The sequence below is a fragment of the Carcharhinus amblyrhynchos genome, unplaced genomic scaffold, assembly GCF_965287045.1.
Source record: "Carcharhinus amblyrhynchos unplaced genomic scaffold, sCarAmb.v2.hapA scaffold_568, whole genome shotgun sequence".
Lineage (NCBI taxonomy): Eukaryota > Metazoa > Chordata > Chondrichthyes > Carcharhiniformes > Carcharhinidae > Carcharhinus > Carcharhinus amblyrhynchos.
The window spans coordinates 87076-110707 of record NW_027650308.1 but is presented as its reverse complement, the minus strand read 5'-3'; the positions used below and the strand labels follow the sequence as shown (position 1 = coordinate 110707).

The following is a 23632-nucleotide window of genomic DNA, read 5'->3' as shown; positions in this document are numbered from 1 at the left end:
ACGTGATCTGAAGGATTGTAAAAGCTACATAAAGGAAGATTGTCCCGTTGCTCAGCGCGCCTTTGCTACCTGATTCCCAGCACTGGGTGGAAGTTACGTAGCAAAGGTTTGCCAGCTTGCATATGTAAGAAGAATAAAGAACTTTTGAATCGGACAACGGTTGGTGTTTGCCTTTGTATCAAAGATGGAAGAATCTCATGAAAATGAACATAAGACTGGGCTCTCAGTTCTCTGTACCTGCTCCAGGTTTGCTGCCTCCAGGAGTTGCTTTTCCTTCCGCAGTTTCTCAACATTCATCAGCTCCATCCGGAAATACTGGGAAAGACAGAAGCAGGAACAGCTGTGGACGGCCTGAACTGTACCCACTGCCCCTGCGGCCCCTCCCCCCCCCACCGCCAACCCGAGATTACCCCCCCTCCCCCACCAACCCGAGATTACCCCCTCCCCCTCCCCCGCCAACCCGAGATTACCCCCCCTCCCCCACCAACCCGAGATTACCCCCTCCCCCTCCCCCACCAACCCGAGATTACCCCCTCCCCCTCCCCCGCCAACCCGAGATTACCCCCTCCCCCTCCCCCGCCAACCCGAGATTACCCCCTCCCCCTCCCCCGCCAACCCGAGATTACCCCCTCCCCTCCCCCGCCAACCCGAGATTACCCCCTCCCCCTCCCCCGCCAACCCGAGATTACCCCCCCTCCCCCACCAACCCGAGATTACCCCCTCCCCCCCACCGCCAACCCGAGATTACCCCCTCCCCCCCACCGCCAACCCGAGATTACCCCCTCCCCCCCACCGCCAACCCGAGATTACCCCCTCCCCCCCACCGCCAACCCGAGATTACCCCCTCCCCCTCCCCCGCCAACCCGAGATTACCCCCTCCTCCCCCCCACCACCAACCCGAGATTACCCCCTCCCCCCCCACCGCCAACCCGAGATTACCCCCTCCGCCCCTCCCCCAACCCGAGATTACCCCCTCCCCCCCCACCGCCAACCCGAGATTACCCCCTCCGCCCCCACCAACCCGAGATTACCCCCTCCCCCCCACCGCCAACCCGAGATTACCCCCTCCCCCACCAACCCGAGATTACCCCCTCCCCCCCCACCGCCAACCCGAGATTACCCCCCCTCCCCCACCACCAACCCGAGATTACCCCCTCCCCCCCCACCGCCAACCCGAGATTACCCCCCCCCACCGCCAACCCGAGATTACCCCCCCCACCGCCAACCCGAGATTACCCCCTCCCCCTCCCCCCACCGCCAACCCGAGATTACCCCCTCCCCCTCCCCCCACCGCCAACCCGAGATTACCCCCTCCGCCCCCACCAACCCGAGATTACCTCCTCCCCCCCCACCGCCAACCCGAGATTACCCCCTCCCCCTCCCCCGCCAACCCGAGATTACCCCCTCCTCCCCCCCACCGCCAACCCGAGATTACCCCCTCCCCCCCCACCGCCAACCCGAGATTACCCCCTCCGCCCCTCCCCCAACCCGAGATTACCCCCTCCCCCCCCACCGCCAACCCGAGATTACCCCCTCCGCCCCCACCAACCCGAGATTACCCCCTCCCCCCCACCGCCAACCCGAGATTACCCCCTCCCCCTCCCCCACCAACCCGAGATTACCCCCTCCCCCCCCACCGCCAACCCGAGATTACCCCCCCTCCCCCACCACCAACCCGAGATTACCCCCTCCCCCCCCACCGCCAACCCGAGATTACCCCCTCCCCCCCCACCGCCAACCCGAGATTACCCCCTCCCCCTCCCCCCACCGCCAACCCGAGATTACCCCCTCCCCCTACCGCCAACCCGAGATTACCCCCTCCGCCCCCACCAACCCGAGATTACCTCCTCCCCCCCCACCGCCAACCCGAGATTACCCCCTCCCCACCAACCCGAGATTACCCCCCCTCCCCCACCAACCCGAGATTACCCCCCCTCCCCCACCAACCCGAGATTACCCCCTCCCCACCCCCCCCATGATGCTAATAACCAGAACCCAGGAAGGACATGCTGGTAGCATTTCCCCGTTCCCCAGCACGCCAGGACTCTGTAATGTGAGCGTCCACATCAGTGTGGCCAGTCATGTGACAGCCAAGGTGCATTCTGGGTAGTTTGGTCTGCATTGGTCACATTCTCTTGCTGAGGGTCAGTGAAGCTGATGTCTGCACATGCATGGGGGTGCAGCCAAGGTACCAGGGTTCATGATCTTAGAATCCCAACAGTGCAGAAAGAGGCCATTTGGCCCATCGACTCTACATCCACCCTCCAAAGAGGTTCTTACCCAAGCCCAATCCCCTTAACCTCGCTCATTATCCCCTTAATCCATCGAATCTGCACATCTTGGACACGAAGGGGCAATTTCGCATGGACAATCCATCTAAGCTACATATCTTTGCATTACGGGAGCAAACCAGAGCATCTGGAGGAAACCCATGCAGACATGGGGAGAACGTGCAAACTCTACACAGACAGTGACCTGAGGGTGGAATCAAACCCGGGTCCCTGGCACGGTGAGGCAGCAGTGCTAACCACTCCTGCCCTGTTGGTGGTCTCTTACTCACACAGAGTTTGCTCTTGGCAAATAAAGGCTTTGAAATAACCGGAAGTTTCTCTGGATTGCGGCAGAGACCTGAATGAGCCAGGAGTCATCATCATCCTTTCAAAGAGAAGGTGCCACATGGCTCAGAGACGGGACAGAACCAGTTCAAGGACGTTAATAGCTCCGTAATGCATCCTGAGCCATTGCTGTTTGCTGGGTTTTGAACCAATGTTTCCCAGATTCAGAGATGGGCCGGACAGGGTCACACTCGAGGTCTGTCGTAGCTGCCTTGGACAGACAGGCTGAAGGTAATTCCCACACTCTGAGCACTCTCAGATTAACACCTGCTGGTGAAACAGCCCTTACCTCCAGATAGATCTTCGGACAGTCAGGGTGGAAACGCAAAGCACGGAGAAATAAATGCCTGGCATTTTCAGATGACAAACGCTCCTCTATCTCCCACTTAGCAGCCATGATCCAGAAAGCTGCAAGATCATCCAATAAAAATACTTTAAAAACACTGAGTACCACGTCAGTCGCAACATATTCGCCGCCGGCACAGCCGCTCGCCCCGCCGGCACAGCCGCTCGCCCCGCCGGCACAGCCGCTCGCCCCGCCGGCACAGCCGCTCGCCCCGCCGGCACAGCCGCTCGCCCCGCCGGCACAGCCGCTCGCCCCGCTGGCAATGTGTATCTTACCTGGCTTGTTCGGGTGAATAGCCAACATTGCAGAGAACACTTTGCTCAGCATCACCTTGGTATTCTGGGAATGAAACAAGAGATGTAACCACCACACCAATATCAGTCAGTAACACAGGGTGCTGGGTGGGGAGAGAGGGGTTACTGAGTGACAGTGTGAGGGAGCTGGATTAACATCAGTACAGATACAGTCAGTAACACAGGGTGCTGGGGGGGATTAGAACATAGAACATTACAGCGCAGAACAGGCCCTTTGGCCCACGATGTTGTGCCGACCAGTTAAAAAAGCAATGACCCTCTAACCTAAACCAAACCCTTTCCATCCATAAACCTATCCACGGATCTCTTAAATGCCCCCAAACTAGGCACGTTTACAACTGCAGCAGGCAGGGCATTCCAATCCCTCACCACCCTCTGGGTAAAGAACCTACCCCTGACATCCATCCTATAACTACCCCCCCTTAATTTAAAGCTATGCCCCCTCGTGCTAGCTTTCTCCATCCGAGGAAAAAGGCTATCACTGTCCACCCTATCTAAACCTCTAATCATCTTATATGTTTCAATAAGATCCCCTCTTAGCCGCCTTCTTTCTAATGAAAACAACCTCAAATCCCTCAGTCTCTCCTCATAGGACCTCCCCTCCATACCAGGCAACATCCTGGTAAACCTCCTCTGCACCCTCTCCAAAGCCTCCACATCCTTCCTGTAATGTGGGGACCAGAACTGCACACAATACTCCAAGTGCGGCCGCACCAGAGTCTTGTACAGTTGCAACATGACGCTGCGGCTCCTAAATTCAATCCCCCTACCAATAAACGCCAAGACACCGTATGCCTTCCTAACAACCTTATCTACTTGATTCCCAACTTTCAGGGATCTATGTACACATACACCTAGATCCCTCTGTTCATCCACACTATTCAGAGTCCTCCCGTTAGCCCTATACTCTACACATCTGTTATTCCTGCCAAAGTGAATTACCTCACACTTTTCCGCATTAAACTCCATCCGCCACCTCTCGGCCCAGCTCTGCAACCTGTCCAAGTCTCCCTGCAAACTATGACACCCTTCCTCACAATCTACCACACCTCCGACTTTGGGGTTACTGAGTGACAGTGTGAGGGAGCTGGATTAAAGATATTGTTATTGGAAATATTTACCCATTTCTTGCAGAAAGCGATGTGTGAGAGCCACAGCTGGACATCATCCTGTAAAACCAAACTCACTAAGTCCATCTGCATTAAGGGATACAGCAAACACCCATCCTAATCCCCGCCCCACACACCCCAAACTCCCCCACCTGCGCCCCTAACACCCCCAAGCCGCTAACCCCCTCCCATCCCGCACCCCTAACCCCCACCACACACCCCTAAACCCCCTGCTGCACCCCTAATCCCCTCCTCCCCACCCCATCCCCCAATCCCCTTCTGTGCTGCCACAATCCCAACGCTCTTAACCCAATCCCACCCCCCTAATTTCCTCCCGCACCCCAAACCCCATCCTAACTCAGACCCCAATCTGTCCCAAAAGACCCAAACCCCACACTATTCATATTTGCCCCCAGTTTGACTCGGACCCCCTGGTCTTCCCAGTTTACATTCCTACACTAATTATAGCTCACACTCTGCCAACACCCCCAGCCTTATCCCCCTCGGTTTATACCCGCACCCCCAACCCACCCAGGCACCCGTCCACAAGCACACCCACCCCGCGGCATTCAAACAACTGTCCCATGGCACCTGCGCACACCCCGCCCTGCCCAGCCCCCCTCCCCCCGGCCCCCGCGCACACCCCGCCCGCCCCCCCCCCCCCCCCCCGACCACCCCCCCCCCCCACCCCCCGGCCCCCCCGCACACCCCTCCCTGCCCAGCCCCCCGGCCCTGCCCAGCCCCCTCCCCCCGTACACACCGCTGCCTTACCTTCCACTTGGTCAGAGCTCGATTGAATAATCTGTGAATCCGGTGAATGATGGCAAATTCAATTTCATCTTTCTTAAAGCTGTAGCCAATCCGCTAGGCAGGAAATGAATATGTTCAGAAAACAACAATCCAACAACTCACTGAGTGTAATTCAATCTCTCACAAACTGAGAATCACTCACCACTCGCCGTCGCTTAATCAATTCCAGAAAGTTTATTTCATACTGAAAGAGAAAACACATGATCAGTGAGTCCGAGGGCCAGCGGGGGGGAGGGGGGCGAGGGAGTGTACGAGGGCCAGGAGGTGGAGTGAGGGTGAGCGAGTGTACGAGGGCCAGGAGGTGGACTGAGGGTGAGCGAGGGCCAGGAGGGTGGAGTGAGGGTGAGCGAGTGTACGAGGGCCAGGAGGTGGAGTGAGGGTGAGGGAGTGTACGAGGGCCAGGAGGTGGAGTGAGGGTGAGGGAGTGTACGAGGGCCAGGAGGGTGGAGTGAGGGTGAGCGAGTGTACGAGGGCCAGGAGGTGGAGTGAGGGTGAGGGAGTGTACGAGGGCCAGGAGGTGGAGTGAGGGTGAGCGAGTGTACGAGGGCCAGGAGGTGGACTGAGGGTGAGCGAGGGCCAGGAGGTGGAGTGAGGGTGAGGGAGTGTACGAGGGCCAGGAGGTGGAGTGAGGGTGAGGGAGTGTACGAGGGCCAGGAGGGTGGAGTGAGGGTGAGCGAGTGTACGAGGGCCAGGAGGTGGAGTGAGGGTGAGGGAGTGTACGAGGGCCAGGAGGGTGGAGTGAGGGTGAGCGAGTGTACGAGGGCCAGGAGGTGGAGTGAGGGTGAGCGAGTGTACGAGGGCCAGGAGGGTGGAGTGAGGGTGAGGGAGTGTACGAGGGCCAGGAGGGTGGAGTGAGGGTGAGCAAGTGTACGAGGGCCAGGAGGTGGAGTGAGGGTGAGGGAGTGTACGAGGGCCAGGAGGGTGGAGTGAGGGTGAGGGAGTGTACGAGGGCCAGGAGGGTGGAGTGAGGGTGAGGGTGAGGGAGTGTACGAGGGCCAGGAGGTGGAGTGAGGGTGAGGGAGTGTACGAGGGCCAGGAGGGTGGAGTGAGGGTGAGCGAGTGTACGAGGGCCAGGAGGGTGGAGTGAGGGTGAGCGAGTGTACGAGGGCCAGGAGGTGGACTGAGGGTGAGGGAGTGTACGAGGGCCAGGAGGGTGGAGTGAGGGTGAGGGAGTGTACGAGGGCCAGGAGGGTGGAGTGAGGGTGAGGGAGTGTACGAGGGCCAGGAGGGTGGAATGAGGCTGAGGGAGTGTACGAGGGCCAGGAGGTGGAGTGAGGCTGAGGGAGTGTACGAGGGCCAGGAGGTGGAGTGAGGGTGAGGGAGTGTACGAGGGCCAGGAGGGTGGAGTGAGGGTGAGCGAGTGTACGAGGGCCAGGAGGGTGGAGTGAGGGTGAGGGAGTGTACGAGGGCCAGGAGGGTGGAGTGAGGGTGAGCAAGTGTACGAGGGCCAGGAGGTGGAGTGAGGGTGAGGGAGTGTACGAGGGCCAGGAGGGTGGAGTGAGGGTGAGGGAGTGTACGAGGGCCAGGAGGTGGAGTGAGGGTGAGCGAGTGTACGAGGGCCAGGAGGTGGAGTGAGGGTGAGGGAGTGTACGAGGGCCAGGAGGGTGGAGTGAGGGTGAGGGAGTGTACGAGGGCCAGGAGGGTGGAGTGAGGCTGAGGGAGTGTACGAGGGCCAGGAGGTGGAGTGAGGCTGAGGGAGTGTACGAGGGCCAGGAGGGTGGAGTGAGGATGAGGGAGTGTACGAGGGCCAGGAGGGTGGAGTGAGGGTGAGGGAGTGTACGAGGGCCAGGAGGGTGGAGTGAGGTGTCAGTGAGATGTGGGTGTCACTGGCTGGGCTGGCATTTACTGCTCATCTCTAACTCACCCCTCAACGGAGGGACTTTGAGGCCATTTCACAGCAAAATAGCAAATCTAAAACTTTATTCAGGAAAGCAAAAAACTATCAGTTAGTTAGCTTAACGTCTGTCAAAGGGCAATTGCGAGAATCCTTTATTAAAGAGGTTCTAACAGAATAGCTGGAAAATGAGTCAAAGCCATTATGGCTTTTGTATTTAACTAATATCTATCTGTCTGCTTTGCACATTCTCCCCACGTCTGCGTGGGTTTCCTCCAGGTGCTCACATTTCCTCCCACAGTCCAAAAGACGTGCTGGTTAGATTCATTTACCCAAACAGGTGCTGGAGTGTGGGCAACTAGGGGAATTTCACAGTAACTTCATTGCAGTGTTAATGTAAATCTTATTTGTGACTAATAAATGAACCTTTCTGAATGTATTTGAATTTTTTTGATTCAGTCACATTCAAGGTGGATAAAGGGGAACAGGTAGATATAGTGTATTTGATTTTCGGAAAGGCATCTGTTAAGACGCCACATTAAAGGTTATTACACAAGAAGGCAGCTGGAAGTCACTCACTCAGATCTCCTACCGCTGAATTTCACAATTACCATTACTGAGACTAGCAATTATTATTTAAATTCCACCAGCAGCAATAGTGGGATTTGAATGCGAGTCCCCAGAGCTTTCGCCTGGGTCTCTGGATGACTGGTCCAGTGATATTATCACCACCCCACCTTCTTGCTGCCTCTAACCATCAAGATGTTTGGTTCTTTTTCTGTTCTGATGTTACCTGGATGTAGCTGATGAAACTCTCCTTGCTGAGTGCTCGCCTGTGCACTTTATGTTCCAGCGCAGTGACTTTCTTCATTAATGCTCTTCAAAACCAACAAAAAACAAGCAGAATTACATACCTGGCAGCTCAATATTCATCCCAAATCCAAAAACAGCTTCAAAGCCAGTGATTCTCAAACAAACCTCACTCAGCAATACACAGAGACGTTACAATTAATGACCAGAATCCCAGATCATTTATACAGCATTGTAAACACACCAGTTAGAACCGAAGCTTCACAGAATTGGAACGCCCTCTGCTCAGCTGGAAACTACCCATCCAACCTAATGTCATCTCTCAGACCTTGGCCCAGAGTTCCCTAGCATCACCCCTCAAATCCACATCCTCTAAACATGACAAGGATTTCTACATGTGCCACCCTTCAGGGAGTGAGTTCCAGATCACCAACCTAGGACACTAGGACCCAAAGCAATAATTCTGCTTCTCTCCCCCACAGATGCTGCCAGATCTGCACAGATTCTCCAGCATTTTCTGTTGTTACTTCATCACACTCCTGACTGGTGCTTCGTAGATGGTAGATAGGCTTTGGGAAGTTGGGAGATGAATTACACATCGTTGGTGAACTTTCTTAACCATAGTCAGCACTGGGGTGGGGGGGAGGGTGGGATGGTGGCAGGGCAGGTTGTTGGTGAGCTGGACACCTAAAAACTTGAAGCTCTCAACCATTTCTACAATCATTCCTGTTGATGTAGACAGGGGCATGTTCTCCACTATGTTTCCTGAAGTCGATGACAAGCTCCTTTGTTTTGTTGACATTGGGGGAGAGATTATTGTTGCTGCACCAGTTCACCAGATTCTCTATCTCATTCCTGTACTCTATCTTGTCAGTGTTTGAGATCTGACCCACTACAGCTGTGTCATCAGCAAACTTGAAAATGGAATTGGAGGGGAATTTGGCCGCGCAGTGATTGGTGTATAAGGAGTATAGTAGGGGGCTGAGAACACAGCCTTGTGGGGCACCGATGTTGAGGATGATCACGGAGGAGGTGTTGTTGCCTATCCTTACTGATCGTGGTCTGTGAGTTAGGAAGTTCAGGATCCAGTCACAGAGGGAGGAGCCGAGGCCCAGGGCACGGAATTCAAAGATGAGTTTTAATATAAAAGATAGGAGTAGGATGAGGCCATTTGGCCCTTCGCGCCTGCTACACCATTCATTACAATCACGGCTGATTGTCCAACTCAATAGCCTAATCCTGCTTTCTCCTTTAGGGGCGTAAAATAGAAAGTATTGTAGTTGATACAGAGGATGTGTTGGATATTCTAGATGGGTTGAAAATAGATAAGTCCCCTGGTCCAGACGGGATTTACCCTAGGATTCTATGGGAGGCAAGAGAGGTGATTGCAGAGCCACTGGCTCTGATCTTCAGGTCGTCGTTGGTCTCTGGTATAGTACCGGAAGATTGGAGGACAGCGAATGTTGTCCCATTGTTTAAGAAGGGGAACAGAGACTTCCCTGGGAATTATAGACCAGTGAGTCTTACTTCTGTTGTGGGCAAGGTTTTAGAAAGAATTATTAGGGATAGGATTTATAGTTATTTGGAGAGTAATGAATTGATTAGAGATAGTCAGCATAGTTTTGTAGCGGGAAGGTCGTGCCTTACTAACCTTATTGAGTTCTTTGAGAAGGTGACCAAAGAGGTGGATAGGGGTAAGGCAGTAGATGTGGTATATATGGATTTTAGTAAGGCGTTTGATAAGGTTCACCATGGTATGCTTCTGCAGAAAATGCAGATGTATGGGATTGGTGGTAATTTAGGTACTTGGATCAGGAATTGGTTAGCAGATAGGAGACAGAGGGTGGTGGTTGATGGTAATTATTCATCATGGAGTTCGGTTACGAGTGGTGTGCCTCAGGGATCTGTTTTGGGGCCACTGCTGTTTGTAATCTTTATTAATGATCTGGATGAGGGTATAGTTGGGTGGATTAGTAAGTTTGCTGATGACACCAAAGTCGGAGGTGTGGTAGATTGTGAGGAAGGGTGTCGAAGTTTGCAGGGTGACTTGGACAGGTTGCAGAGCTGGGCTGCGAGGTGGCGGATGGAGTTTAATGCGGAGAAGTGTGAGGTAATCCATTTCGGTAGGAATAACAGATGTGTTGAGTATAGGGCTAACGGGAGGACTTTGAATAGTGTGGAGGAGCAGAGGGATCTAGGTGTATGTGTACATAGATCCCTGAAAGTTGGGAATCAAGTAGATAAGGTTGTTAAGAAGGCGTACGGTGTCTTGGCGTTTATTGGTAGGGGGATTGAATTTAGGAGTCGCAGCGTCATGTTGCAACTGTACACAACTCTGGTGCGGCCGCACTTGGAGTACTGTGTGCAGTTCTGGTCCCCACATTACAGGAAGGATGTGGAGGCTTTGGAGAGGGTGCAGAGGAGGTTTACCAGGATGTTGCCTGGTATGCAGGGGAGGTCCTATGAGGAGAGACTGAGGGATTTGGGGTTGTTTTCACTGGAAAGAAGGCGGCTAAGAGGGGATCTTATAGAGACATATAAGATGATTAGAGGTTTAGATAGGGTGGATGGTGATAGCCTGTTTCCTCAGATGGAGAAATCTAGCACGAGGGGGCATGGCTTTAAATTAAGGGGGGGTAGTTATAGGACGGATGTCAGGGGCAGGTTCTTTACCCAGAGGGTGGTGAGGGACTGGAATGCCCTGCCTGCTGCAGTTGTAAATGCGCCTAGTTTGGGGGCGTTTAAGAGATTGGTGGATAGGTTTATGGACGAAAAGGGATTGGTTTAGATTAGTGGGTCAATGTTTTTTTTTAAAAATAAGACTGGTCGGCGCAACATTGTGGGCCGAAGGGCCTGTTCCGCGCTGTAATGTTCTATGTTCTATGTTCCTCATAACTTTTGATCCCATTCGCTGCACGCCCTATATCCAGCTGCCTCTTGAATACTTTCAATGTTTTGGCATCACCTATTTCCTGTGGTAATGAATTCCACAGGCTCACCACTCTCTGGGTGAAGAAATGTCTCCTCATCTCCATCCTAAATGGTCTGCCCTGAATCCTCAGACTGTGACCCCTGGTTCTGGACTCCCCCACCATCAGGAACATCCTCCCTGCATCTACCCTGTCCAATCCTGTTAGAATTTTATAAATCTCTGAGATTTTCCTCATTCATCTGAACTCCAGTGAAAACAATCCTAACCCAGTCAATCTCTCCTCATACATCAGTCCCACCATCCCTGGAATCAGCCTGGTAAACCTTCGCTCCACTCCCTCGAGAGCAAGAACATCCTTCCTCAGAAACGGAGACCAAAACTGTACACAATACTCTAGGTGTGGCCTCACCAAGGCCCCTGTATAATTGGAACAACACATCCCTGCTCCTGTACTCGAAACCTCTCACAATGAAGACCAACATACCATTTACCTTCTTTACCGCCTGCTGTACCTGCATACTTACCTTCAGTGACTGGTGCACAAGGACACCCAGATCCCTCTGCACACTCCCCTCTCCCAATTTACAGCCATTCAGGTAATCTGCCGCCTTGTTTCTGTTTCCAAAGTGAATAACCTCACACTTATCAAAATTATACTGCATAAGAACATAAGAAATAGGAGCAGGAGTAGGCCATCTAGGTCTTCGAGCCTGCCCCGCCATTCAATAAGATCATAGCTGACCTGAAGTGGATCAGTTCCACTTTCCCACTTTCTCCCCATGACCCTTAATTCCCTTGTCTGTCAAAAATCTATCTACCCGTGACTTAAATATATTTAGCGAGGTAGCCTCCACCACTTCAATGGGCAGAGAATTCCAGAGATTCACCACCCTTTGAGTGAAGAAGTTCCTCCTCAACTCCGTTCTAAACTGCAACCCCCCCCCCTTATCTTGAGGCTGTGTCCTCTAGTCCTGCTGTCCTTTCTAAGTGGGAAGAATCTCTACCTCTACCCTATCCATCCCCTTCATTATCTTACATGTCTCTATAAGATCCCCCCTCATCCTTCTAAACTCCAACGAGTACAGACCTAGTCTATTTAGTCTCTCTTCATTGTCCAACCCCCTCATCTCCAGTATCAGCCTAGTGAACCTCCTCTGCACTCCCTCCAAGGCCAATATATCCTTCCGCAAGTGCGGTGACCAAAACTGCACACAGTACTCCAGCTGCAGCCTCACCAGTGTCCTGTACAGTCGCAGCAAGACCTCCCTGCTTTTATATTCAATCCCCCTCGCTATAAAGGCCAGCATTCCATTCACCTTCTTGATCACCTGCTGCACCTGCAGACTGGGTTTTTGTGACTCGTGCACAAGGACCCCCAGGTCCCTCTGCACCATAGCATGCTGCAGCTTTTCGCCTTTTAAATAGTAATCCCTCCTAGTATTATTTCTGCCAAAGTGGATAACCTCACACTTGCTAACATTGTACTCCATCTGCCAGGTCCTTGCCCACTCGCTCAGCCTATCCAGATCCCTCTGCAGACTTTCCACACCCTCCACGCAATTTGCTTTTCCACTCATCTCTGTGTCATCAGTAAATTTCGTCACCCTACACTCAGCCCCCTCCTCCAGATCGTCTATATAAATGGTAAATAGCTGAGGCCCCAGCACCGATCCCTGCGGCACTCCACGAGTCACCAAACACCAACCAGAATAGCACCCATTGCTACCAACTCTCTGCTTCCTATTAGGCAGCCAATCCTCTATCCACGCTAACACCTTACCCCCAACTCCATGCACCCTAACCTTCAGAAGCAACCTTTTGTGAGGCACCTTATCAAATGCCTTTTGGAAATCTAAAAACAACACATCCACCAGTTCCCCTCTGTCTACCGCACTAGTCACATCCTCATAGAAATCCAATAAATTCATCAAACACAGCGTCCCCTTAACAAATCCGTGCTGCATCTGCTCGATCAAACCATTCTTTTCTAGGTACCTCGCTATTTCTTCTTTGATGATGAACTCTAGCATTTTTCCAACTACAGATGTTAAACTAACCGGCCTATAATTCCCTGCCTTTTGTCTGCTACCTTTTTTAAACAGCGGCGTAACATTAGCCGTTTTCCAATCTTCCGGCACTTCCCCGGAGTCCAGCGAATTTTGATAAATAATTACTAAGGCATCCGCTATCACCTCTGCCATTTCTTTCAGAACCCTGGGATGCATTCCATCCGGTCCTGGGGACTTGTCCACCATCAGTACCTCTCTAGTGACAGTACATAGAACACTACAGCACAAACAGGCCCTTCGGCCCACGAGTTGCGCCGATCACATCTATACCTACCAATCCATAGACCTATCTATAACCCCCAATGCCACTAAATCCCATATACTCATCCAGAAGTCTTTTAAAAGACCCCAGCGAGTTCGCCTCCACCACCACTGACGGCAGCCGATTCCATTCACTCACCACCCTCTGAGTGAAAAACTTACCCCCTAACATCACTTCTGTACTTGCCTCCCCACACCTTAAATCTGTGTCCTCTCGTAACGACCATTTCAACCCGGGGAAATAGCCTCTGAGAATCCACCCTATCTATTCCTCTCAACATTTTATAAACCTCTATCAGGTCACCTCTCAACCTTCGTCTCTCCAGGGAGAAGAGTCCCAGCTCCCTCAACCTATCTTCATAAGGCATGCCTCCCAATCCAGGCAACATCCTTGTAAATCTCCTCTGTACCCTCTCAATAGCTTCTACATCTTTCCTATAGTGAGGCGACCAGAACTGCGCACAGTACTCCAAGTGAGGCCTGACAAGGGTCTTATAAAGTTGCAGCATTACCTCCCGACTCCTAAACTCAATCCCTCGATTAATGAAGGCCAGTACACCATACGCCTTCTTGACCACATCCTCCACCTGCGAGGCCGATTTAAGAGTCCTGTGGACCCGGACCCCAAGATCCTTCTGCTCTTCAACACTGCTAAGACTCCTGCCCTTGATAGTGTACTCGTTCATCCCATTGGTCCTGCCAAAATGGACGACTACGCATTTATCCGTGTTGAAGTCCATCTGCCACTTCTCCGCCCAGTCCGGCATCCTATTTATGTCCTGCTGCAACTTTTGACATCCTTCCAGACTATCCACAACACCACCAACCTTCGTGTCATCAGCGAACTTACTTACCCATCCCTCCACTTCCTCATCCAGGTCATTTATGAAAATGACAATCAGCAAGGGTCCCAGAACAGATCCCTGGGGCACTCCACTGGTGACTGACCTCCATGCAGAAAAAGACCCATCCACAACCACTCTCTGCCTTCTGCAGGCAAGCCAGTTCTGAATCCACAAGGCCAAAGCCCCTTGGATCCCATGCCCTCTCACCTTCTCAAGAAGTCTTGCATGGGGGACCTTATCAAACGCCTTGCTGAAGTCCATGTACACCACGTCCACTGCACTTCCTTCGTCAATGTGTTCAGTCACATTTTCGAAAAACTCAACTAGGCTCGTAAGGCACGACCTGCCCTTGACAAATCCATGCTGACTATTTCTGATCATGCCAAACCTCTCCAAATGCTCGTAAATCTTGTCCCTCAGAAGCCTCTCCATCAGCTTACCAACCACTGAGGTCAGACTCACCGGTCGGTAATTTCCCGGGCTATCTCTGTTCCCTTTCTTGAAAATAGGAACCACATCCGCAATCCTCCAATCTTCCGGAACCTCTCCCGTCTCTATTGATGGCGCAAAGATCATCACCAGGGGCTCTGCAATCACCTCCCTCACCTCCCACAATAACCTGGGGTACATCCCATCTGGTCCCGGCGACTTATCTATCTTGATAGAATTCAAAAGTTCTAACACATCCTCTTCCTTAATATCCACAAAGTCAATCTTTTCCATCTGCTGCAAATCTGTAGCAAAATCTCCCAGATCAGTTTCCACTGTGAATACTGAGGCAAAGTACTCAATAAGCACCTCTGCCATTTCTTCTGGTTCCACACAGACCTTTCCCCCTTCACCTTTTATAGGTCCTATCCCTTCTCTTCTCATCCTTTTACATTTCACATATTTATAGAAGGCCTTGGGATTCTCCTTAATCTTACCCACCAAGGCCTTCTCATGACCCCTTCTGGCTCTCCTAATTTCCCTTTTAAGCTCCTTTCTACAATCCTTATACTCCTCAAGATCCTTACCACCTCCTAGCTCCCTGAACCTTTTGTACACCTTCCCTTTCCTCCTGACTAGGTTCACCACAGCCTTCGTGCACCACGGTTCCCGTGACCTACCAAAACCTCCCTGTCTCATCGGAACGTTGTCGTGCAGAGCTCCAGACAAACATTCCTTGAATATCCGCCACCTTCCTTCGGTACTTTTCCCTAAGAACGCCTCCTTCCAGTTTATTTGTCCAAGTAACTTCCTGACATCTTCGTATTTCCCCTTACTCCAGACAAACACCTTCCTAGCCTGCCTGATCCTATCTCGTTCCAATGCAATTGTGAAGGAGATAGAATTATGGTCACCATTCCCAAGATGCTCTCCTACCGAGAGATCCGTCACCTGCCCTGGTTCATTTGCCAGTACCAGGTCAAGTACAGCCTCTCCCCTCGTAGGCTTATCCACATACTGTGTCAGGAAACCTTCCTGAACACACCTAACGAACTCCTCCCCATCCAAACCCCTTACCCTAGGGATATTCCAGTTGATGTTTGGGAAAGTGAAGTCTCCCATCACGACAACTCTGTTATTACTACATCTCTCTAGAATCTGTTTCCCTATCTGCACTTCAACTTCCCTGTCACTATTGGGTGGCCTATAGAATACACCCAGCAAAGTTTTCGACCCTTTGCTGTTCCTTACTTCCACCCACAGAGACTCTGTAGACAGTCCCTCCACGGCATCCTCCTTCTCTGTAATCGCATTTAGGCCCTCATCTCCTCCCATCCTTCTATCTTTAATAACCGGCAAACTATTCGTGTCCTCCTCCGTGAAAACTGAGGCAAAAAACTTATTTAAAGCCTCAGCCATTTCCTCATCGCCCACCACTAAATCCCTCCTCTCATCCTCCAAGGGTCCAACATTCACTCTAGCCAGCCTCCTCTTCTTTATATATTTGTAAAAACTCTTACTGTCTTTTTTTATAATTAGTGCTAGTTTAGCTTCATAGTCTATCTTTCCTTTCTTTACCACCTTCTTAGTCTTTCTTTGTTGATTTTTAAATCTTTCCCAATCTTCTAATCGCCCACTATTTTTAGCCACTCTGAACGCATCAGCTTTTGGGGGAGATCTCATTGAGACGTATAAGATGATGAATGGGATGGATAGGATAGAGGTGGAGAGACTCTTCCCGCTCAAAAAAGACAGTAGGACTAGGGGGCACAGCCTCAAGATAAAGGGGAGGCGGTTTAGAACGGAGTTGAGGAGGAACTTCTTCACTCAAAGGGTGGTGAATCTCTGGAATTCTCTGCCCGTTGAAGTGGTGGAGGCTGCCTCGCTAAATATTTTTAAGAAGCGGGTTGATGGGTTCTTGATAAGAGAGGGGATTAAGGGTTATGGGGAGAGGGCGGGAAAGTGGAACTGAGCCACAACAGATCAGCCATGATCTTATTGAATGGCGGGGCAGGCTCGAAGGGCTAGATGGCCTACTCCTGCTCCTATTTCTTATGTTCTTATTTCCTTCGATAACCACGGCTGGTTATCCCTTCTCCTACAGTCCTTCTTTACCATTGGAATATATTTCTGCCATCGATTAGCCCACTCACCCAACCTGTCCAGATCATTCTGAAGGATCTCTGTATCCTCGTCACAGTTCACCCTCCCACCCAACTTGGTATCATCTGTAAACTTTGAAATGTTACATTTTGTTCCCTCATCCAAATCATTAATATATATTGTGAATAGCTGGGGTCTCAGCACCGATCCCTGTGGCACCCCCACTAGTTACTGTTGGCCAATTTGAAAAGCACCCATTAATTCCTACTCTTTGTTTCCTCTCTGCCGACCAGTTTTCTCTCCATCTCAATACACTTCCCCCAATCCCAGGCGCTTTAATCTTGCACGATAATCTTTTGTGCGGGACTTTGTCAAACACTTTCTGAAAGTCCAAATATACCACATCGACTGGTTCCCCCTTGTCAACTCTACTCGTTACATCTGCAAAGAATTCCTACAGATTTGTCAAGCTTGATTTCCCCTTCATAAATCCATGCTGACTCTGTCTGATCCTGCCACTGCTTTCTAAATGCTCCGCTATAAAGTCCTTGATAATGGATTGGAGAATTTCCCCCATCGCCAATGTTAGGTTTACTGGTCTATAATTACCTGTTTTCTCTCTATCTCCCTTTTTGAATATTGGAGTGACGTTCGCTACCCTCCAATCTGCAGGGACTGTTCCAGAGTCTATAGAATCCTTGAAGATAACGACCAATGCATCCACTACAGGCCCTGGGGATTTATCCACCTTCAATCTCATCAATTCCCCCAACACCATTTCTCTACTAATATTGATCTCCCTCAATTCTTCCCTTTCACTAAATCTTGCATTGTCCAACATTTCTGGTATCTGATTGCTGTTCTCTTGTGGAGACAGAACCAAAGTGTGTATTCAGTTTCTCGGCCATTTCTTTCTCCCCTATTACACATTCCCCCATTTCTGTCTGTGGGGGACCTACATTTGTCTTCACTAACATAAGAACATAAGAAATAGGAGCAGGAGTAGGCCATCTAGCCCTTCGAGCCTGCCCCGCCATTCAATAAGATCATGGCTGATCTGTCGTGGCTCAGTTCCACTTTCCCGCTTTCTCCCCATAACCCTTAATCCCCTCTCTTATCAAAAACCCATCAACCCGCGTCTTAAATATATTTAGCGAGGCAGCCTCCACCACTTCAACAGGCAGAGAATTCCAGAGATTCACCACCCTTTGAGTGAAGTTCCTCCTCAACTCCGTTCTAAACTGCACCCCCCTTATCTTGAGGCTGTGCCCCCTAGTCCTACTGTCCTTTCTGAGCAGGAAGAGCCTCTCCACCTCTATCCTATCCATCCCATTCATCATCTTATACGTCTCAATGAGATCTCCCCTCATTCTTCTAAACTCTAACAAGTACAAGCCTAGTTTATTCAGCCTCTCCTCATAGTTCAACCCCCTCAACTCCGGAATCAGCCTAGTAAACCTCCTCTGCACTCCCTCCGAGGCCAAAATATCCTTGCGTAACCTCTTTCTCTTCACCTATCGATAGAAACTCTTAGCATCAGTTTTGTTGGAATGATGATAAGGCTGAATTACTAAAGCAGCTGAAGATGGTTGGGGTTGAGGACACAATCCTGAGGAACTCCTACAATGGTGTCCTGGAGCTGAAATGATTGACCTTCAACCACCACAACCATCTTCCTTTGTGCCAGGTATAACTCCAACCAGCAAAGAGTTCTCATTGACTCCAGTTTTACTTGGGCTTCTTGATGACACACTGGGTCAAATGCGACCTTGCTGCCTCTCCTCTGGAATTCAGCTCTTTTGTCCATGTTTGAACCAAGGCTGTAATGAGGTCAGGTACTGAGTGACCCTGGTGAAACCCAAACTGGGCGGCACTGAGCAGGTTGTTGCTGAGCAAGTGATGTTGTCGATGACTCCTTCCATCACTTTACTGAGTTTACAACATGTCATTGATGAAGACGAACATCTCGCCATGGCCATCCCCACACCCCGACTTCTTGCCTTCAAACAACCGCACAGCCTCAAACATTGTCCACAGCAAATTACCCAGCCTTCAGGGGAACAGTAACCACGACACCACACAACCCTGCCACAGCAACCTCTGCGAGCATGCCAGATTATTGACTTAGATGCCGTGATCTCATGTGAGAACACCATCCACCAGGTACATGGTACATACCCTTGCAACTCGGCCAACATTGTCTACCTGATATGCTGCAGGAAAGGATGTCCCGAGGCATGGTACATTGGGGAGACCATGCAGGTGCATCGACAACGGATGAATGAACGCTGCTTAACAATCACCAGGCAAGACTGTTCTCTTCGTGTTGGGGAACACTTCAGCGGTCACAGGCATTCGGCCCCTGATCTTCGGGTGTGCTCCCCAAGGTGGCCTTCACAACACACAGCAGCGCAGAGTCACTGAGCAAAGACTGATAGCCAAGTTCCACACACGAGGACGGCGTCAACCAGGATCTTGCGTTATGTCACACTATCTGTAATGCCCGTGACTTGCCTCGACTTGCAAAATCTCACTAACCGTCCTGTCTGGTGACAATACGCATCTCTTTAACCTGTGCTTAAAGCCCCCTCCACTCACACTGTCTGTACCTTTAAGACACTCATTTCAATCGTTATTTTGTAAATTGAGTTTGTGTCTTTATATGCCCTGTTTGTGAACTGAAATCCCTCTCACCTGACAAAGGTGCAACACTCCGAAGCTCGTGGATTCTGCTACCAAATAAACGTGTTGGACTTTAACCTGGTGTTGTGAGATTTCTTACTGTGTTTACCCCAGTCCAATGCTGGCATCTCCACATCATCACTTTATTGATGATCGAGAGTAGACAGATTGGGCTGCAATTGGCTGGGCTGGATTTGCCCTGCTTTTGTGTACAGTGGTTGACACTGCTGCCTCACAGCTCCAGGGACCCAGGTTCGATTCCCGGCTCGGGTCACTGCCTGTTTGGAGGCTGCACATTCTCCCCGTGTCTGCGTGGGTTTCCTCCCATAGTCCAAGTTGGGTGGATTGGCCGTGCTGAATTGGCCCTTAGTGTCAGGGGGACTAACAGGGTCAACACGGGCCTGGCTAAGATGCTGTGTCCGAGTGAGTACAGGCTCAATGGGCTGAATAGCCTCTGGCCCTGGGGTGGGGTGAGGTGGGGAATTCTCCACATTGTCAGTGCTGAACCCTCCCCCGGCCTCACCTGGTCTCCTCCAAGCTCAGCAGTCCCACTCTCTGCAGTTGCTCCAACTCCGGGAGCCGCTCCTCCAGCTCCCACTGCACAAACTCCGCCATCACCCCACGTGTACAACAGCTTCCGGTCCGTTCTCCAAAACCATCCCCGGCATTTCCGCTTCCGGCTGACACTCACGACCCTGCCCCCGGTATTTCCGCTTCCGGTCCGCGTTCCAAACGCTCCGCCGATATTTCCGGTCCGCCCCAAACCATTCCTGATATTTCCGGTTCCGGCCCGTGCTCCAAACTGCTCCCCAGTGTTTCCGGTTCCGGCTTCCGGAGGGAGGATGCGGGCCGCGCTCTCCTCAGGCAGGGGCTAGTACAGAGCTGAGTGGCTCAATGGCCTCTTGGGGGTCAGACATTGGATCCTGTACTTTTAAGAAATGTATTTATATTTTATGTCTCTTGTGAGGGGTATGTTTAAAATTGAGCTGAGTTTACTCAGTGCTGAGAATCCCAACAGTATAGGAGGCCATTCGGCCCATCGAGTCTGCACTGACCACAATCCCACCCAGACCCGTCTTCATAACCCTGTGTATTCAGGCTGCTAATCCCCCTGACACAAAGGAGCAACTTAACATGGCCAATCCACCTAACTCAGAGAGATAGGTTAGTAGTTAAGAATTGTATCTTGTTTAAATATTCCAATTAATAAAAGTTAAGCTAATTTATTAATTATAGGTAAACTGTTTAAATAATAGTTATATAAAATTTGTTTTGATGAAAGCTTCCTTGTATCACAATAGAATCACACCTGGAGTGAAACACTTGATCCTCTCACTAATGCCAAAACAAAAGTAAAGTTGTGATTTAGTCAGGATTCATAACATACTTTCTGATCTGATCCCTAACAAAACTGGGGGCTCTGGTGAGATTAAGAACTTGGTTTCAGATTATTGAACTCAAAGACAGTGGGTGTGGAGTATTGGTGTTTCCAGGTGTTGCATTCGGTTAGATTTAATCAGGAACACCTTGTGGAATTTTAGCTCTTTTGGTGGCTGAAGATTTCCTGGGTATGGAAGTCACTCAGCTGTTTTCAAAAAGCGGGTGAAGCAAAGCTTTTGAAATTGGCAAACAAGCTTCAGTTGAAGGTACTGGAAGGGGTAAGGAAGGTAGAGACAATTTTGGTGATAGCTCAGCATTTAAAACTGCCAGAAACACAGTCAGAATCCTTGGAAATAGCTAAAATTCGATTACAAATGAAACAGTTTGAATTAGAAGCAAGAGAAAGAGTAACAAAAGAGAGAAGAGAGGTAATTGCAGCAGAGAAATGCAACCGCTTGAATTACAGGCATTGGCAATGGGAAGGGGAAAGGAATGAAACAGCTTGAATTGTGATTAAAAGCAGAAGAAAAAGAAAGAATTGCCCTGGGAGAACCAAAAGTAAAGGAGTGAGAGAGACGAAAGGGAGAGAGTTTTAAAAGTTTCAGGAACTGGAAAGACAATTTCAACTTGAAATGTTAGAAATGCAAATACATAAAACTGCTAGGTTAGCAGATGATTTTGAATTAATTCATAAATCAAGGTTTGGTTTTTAACATCGGTTTCAGCCGGTGAGGGATGGAAACTGGGGAAAAGGGAAATCCTCGGGAGATAAAGGAGATCTTGTGGGAGATAATGAAGACAGGATAACTCAGGTTAAAGAGGAAATCCAGAGGGTGGAACAGAAATGAAAAGCTTCAGATGTTTTCATGTAATAAATTAGGGCTGCGCAAAGTCACAGTGTCAGCACTGGGAAGACTGACAGGATAAAACAGGACAAGCCAGTGGGATTTGTTAGTGAGAAAGGAAAGCCCAGTGAAGCTAAAGAGGTGTAAAAGAATGTACCAGGAAGATTAAGTAAACAAAGTACAGCACAGGAACAGGCCCTTCAGCCCTCCAGGTCTGTGCCAACACAGATATGTCTCCAATCTAATATTTTCTTGCCTTTATATGGTCCATATCCCTTTATTCCCTGCCTATTCATGTATCTATCAAGATGCCTCTTGAATCTTGGTATAGAATCTGCTTCCACCACCTCCCCTGGCAGCACGTTCCAGGTATTCACCATCCTCTGTGTGAAAAACCTGCCCCTCACATCTCTTTTAAACTTTCCCCCTCTCACTCTCAACCTATGCCCCTGAATAATTGACCCTTTGACCCTGGGAAAAAGACTCTGACTATCCACTCTATCCAAGCCTGTCATAATCTTGTAAACCTCCATGAGGTCCCCCCTCATCCTCCAATGAAAATGATCCAAGTTTGTTCAACCTTTCTTCACAGTCCATAGCCTCCAAACCAGGCAACATCCTGGGAAATCTCTTCCGCACCCTTTCTAAAGGACTGGAGGGTCTTAATGACATTACTGTTACTAGAGAGGCAGTGCTCGACAGACTGGAGGGACTGATTGTGGACAAGTCCCCAGGACCGGATGGAATGCATCCGAGGGTTCTGAAAGAAATGGCGGAGGTGATAGTGGATGCCTTGGTGGTTATTTTCCAAACGTCGCTGGATTCCGGGGAAGTGCCAGAAGACTGGAAAACGGCTAATGTTACGCCGTTGTTTGAGAAGGGTGGCAGGCAAAAGGCAGGGAATTATAGGCCGGTTAGTTTAACGTCTGTTGTAGGTAAAATGTTAGAATCCGTCCTCAAGGAGGAAATAGTGAGGCATCTTGAGGGGAATTGCTTGATAGAGCAGACGCAGCACGGTTTCGTTAAGGGAAAGTCGTGTCTGACAAATTTATTGGAGTTCTATGAGGATGTGTCTAGGGCAGTGGATAGAGGAGAGCCAGTGGATGTGGTCTTTCTTGATTTGCAGAAGGCGTTTGACAAGGTACCTCACAAGAGGTTATTGCAGAAGGTAAGGGGGCATGGAGTTGGGGGTAGGGTGTTAGCGTGGATAGAGGATTGGTTGTCAAATAGGAGGCAGAGAGTGGGGGTTAATGGCTGCTATTCGGATTGGCGGTTGGTGACTAGTGGAGTGCCCCAGGAGTCGGTGCTGGGGCCTCAGCTATTTACCATTTATATAGATGATCTGGAGGAGGGAACCGAGTGTATGGTGTCGAAATTTGCTGATGACACCAAGATTGGGGGAACGGCAAATTGCGCGGAGGGTGTGGAGAGTCTGCAGAAGGATCTAGATAGGCTGGGCGAATGGGCCAGGAACTGGCAAATGGAATTTAATGTTGGCAAGTGCGAGGTGGTCCACTTTGGTAGGAATAATGGTAGGAAGGACTATTACTTACGTGGCGAAAAACTGCAGCAGGCGACGGTGCAGAGGGACCTCGGGGTCCTTGTGCATGAGTCGCAAAAACCCAGCTTGCAGGTGCAGCAGGTGGTCAGGAAGGCGAATGGGATGCTGGCCTTCATAGCGAGGGGGATTGAATATAGAAGTAGGGAGGTCTTGCTGCAGCTGTATAGGGCATTGGTGAGGTCGCAGCTGGAGTACTGTGTGCAGTTTTGGTCGCCGCACTTATGCAAGGATATTTGGGCCTTGGAGGGAGTGCAGAGGAGGTTTACTAGGCTGATACCGGAGTTGAGGGGGTTGAACTATGAGGAGAGGCTGAATAAACTAGGCTTGTACTCGTTAGAGTTTAGAAGAATGAGGGGAGATCTCATTGAGACATATAAGATGATGAATGGGATGGATAGGATAGAGGTGGAGAGACTCTTCCCGCTCAGAAAGGACAGTAGGACTAGGGGGCACAGCCTCAAGATAAAGGGGGGGCGGTTTAGAACAGAGTTGAGGAACTTCTTCACTCAAAGGGTGGTGAATCTCTGGAATTCTCTGCCCGTTGAAGTGGTGGAGGCTACCTCGCTAAATATTTTTAAGACGCGGGTTGATGGGTTTTTGATAAGAGAGGGGATTAAGGGTTATGGGGAGAGGGCGAGAATGAGGAACTGAGCCACGACAGATCAGCCATGATCTTATTGAATGGCG

At 50.5% G+C, this 23632-nt stretch overlaps 1 protein-coding gene across 1 annotated transcript; it reads right to left on the bottom strand.

Moving 5' to 3' along the window:
• Positions 1–237: 237 nt before the first annotated feature.
• utp6 (UTP6 small subunit processome component) lies at positions 238–19810 on the bottom strand (the record flags this gene model as incomplete). Its single annotated transcript, XM_080184111.1, has 8 exons — positions 19683–19810; positions 7822–7906; positions 5337–5378; positions 5156–5248; positions 4397–4444; positions 3237–3300; positions 2905–3023; positions 238–315 (listed from the first exon to the last, which is right to left on the bottom strand). Coding segments are annotated over exons 1-8 (621 nt in total), but the record flags the coding sequence as incomplete, so codon positions are not given.
• Positions 19811–23632: the final 3822 nt, after the last annotated feature.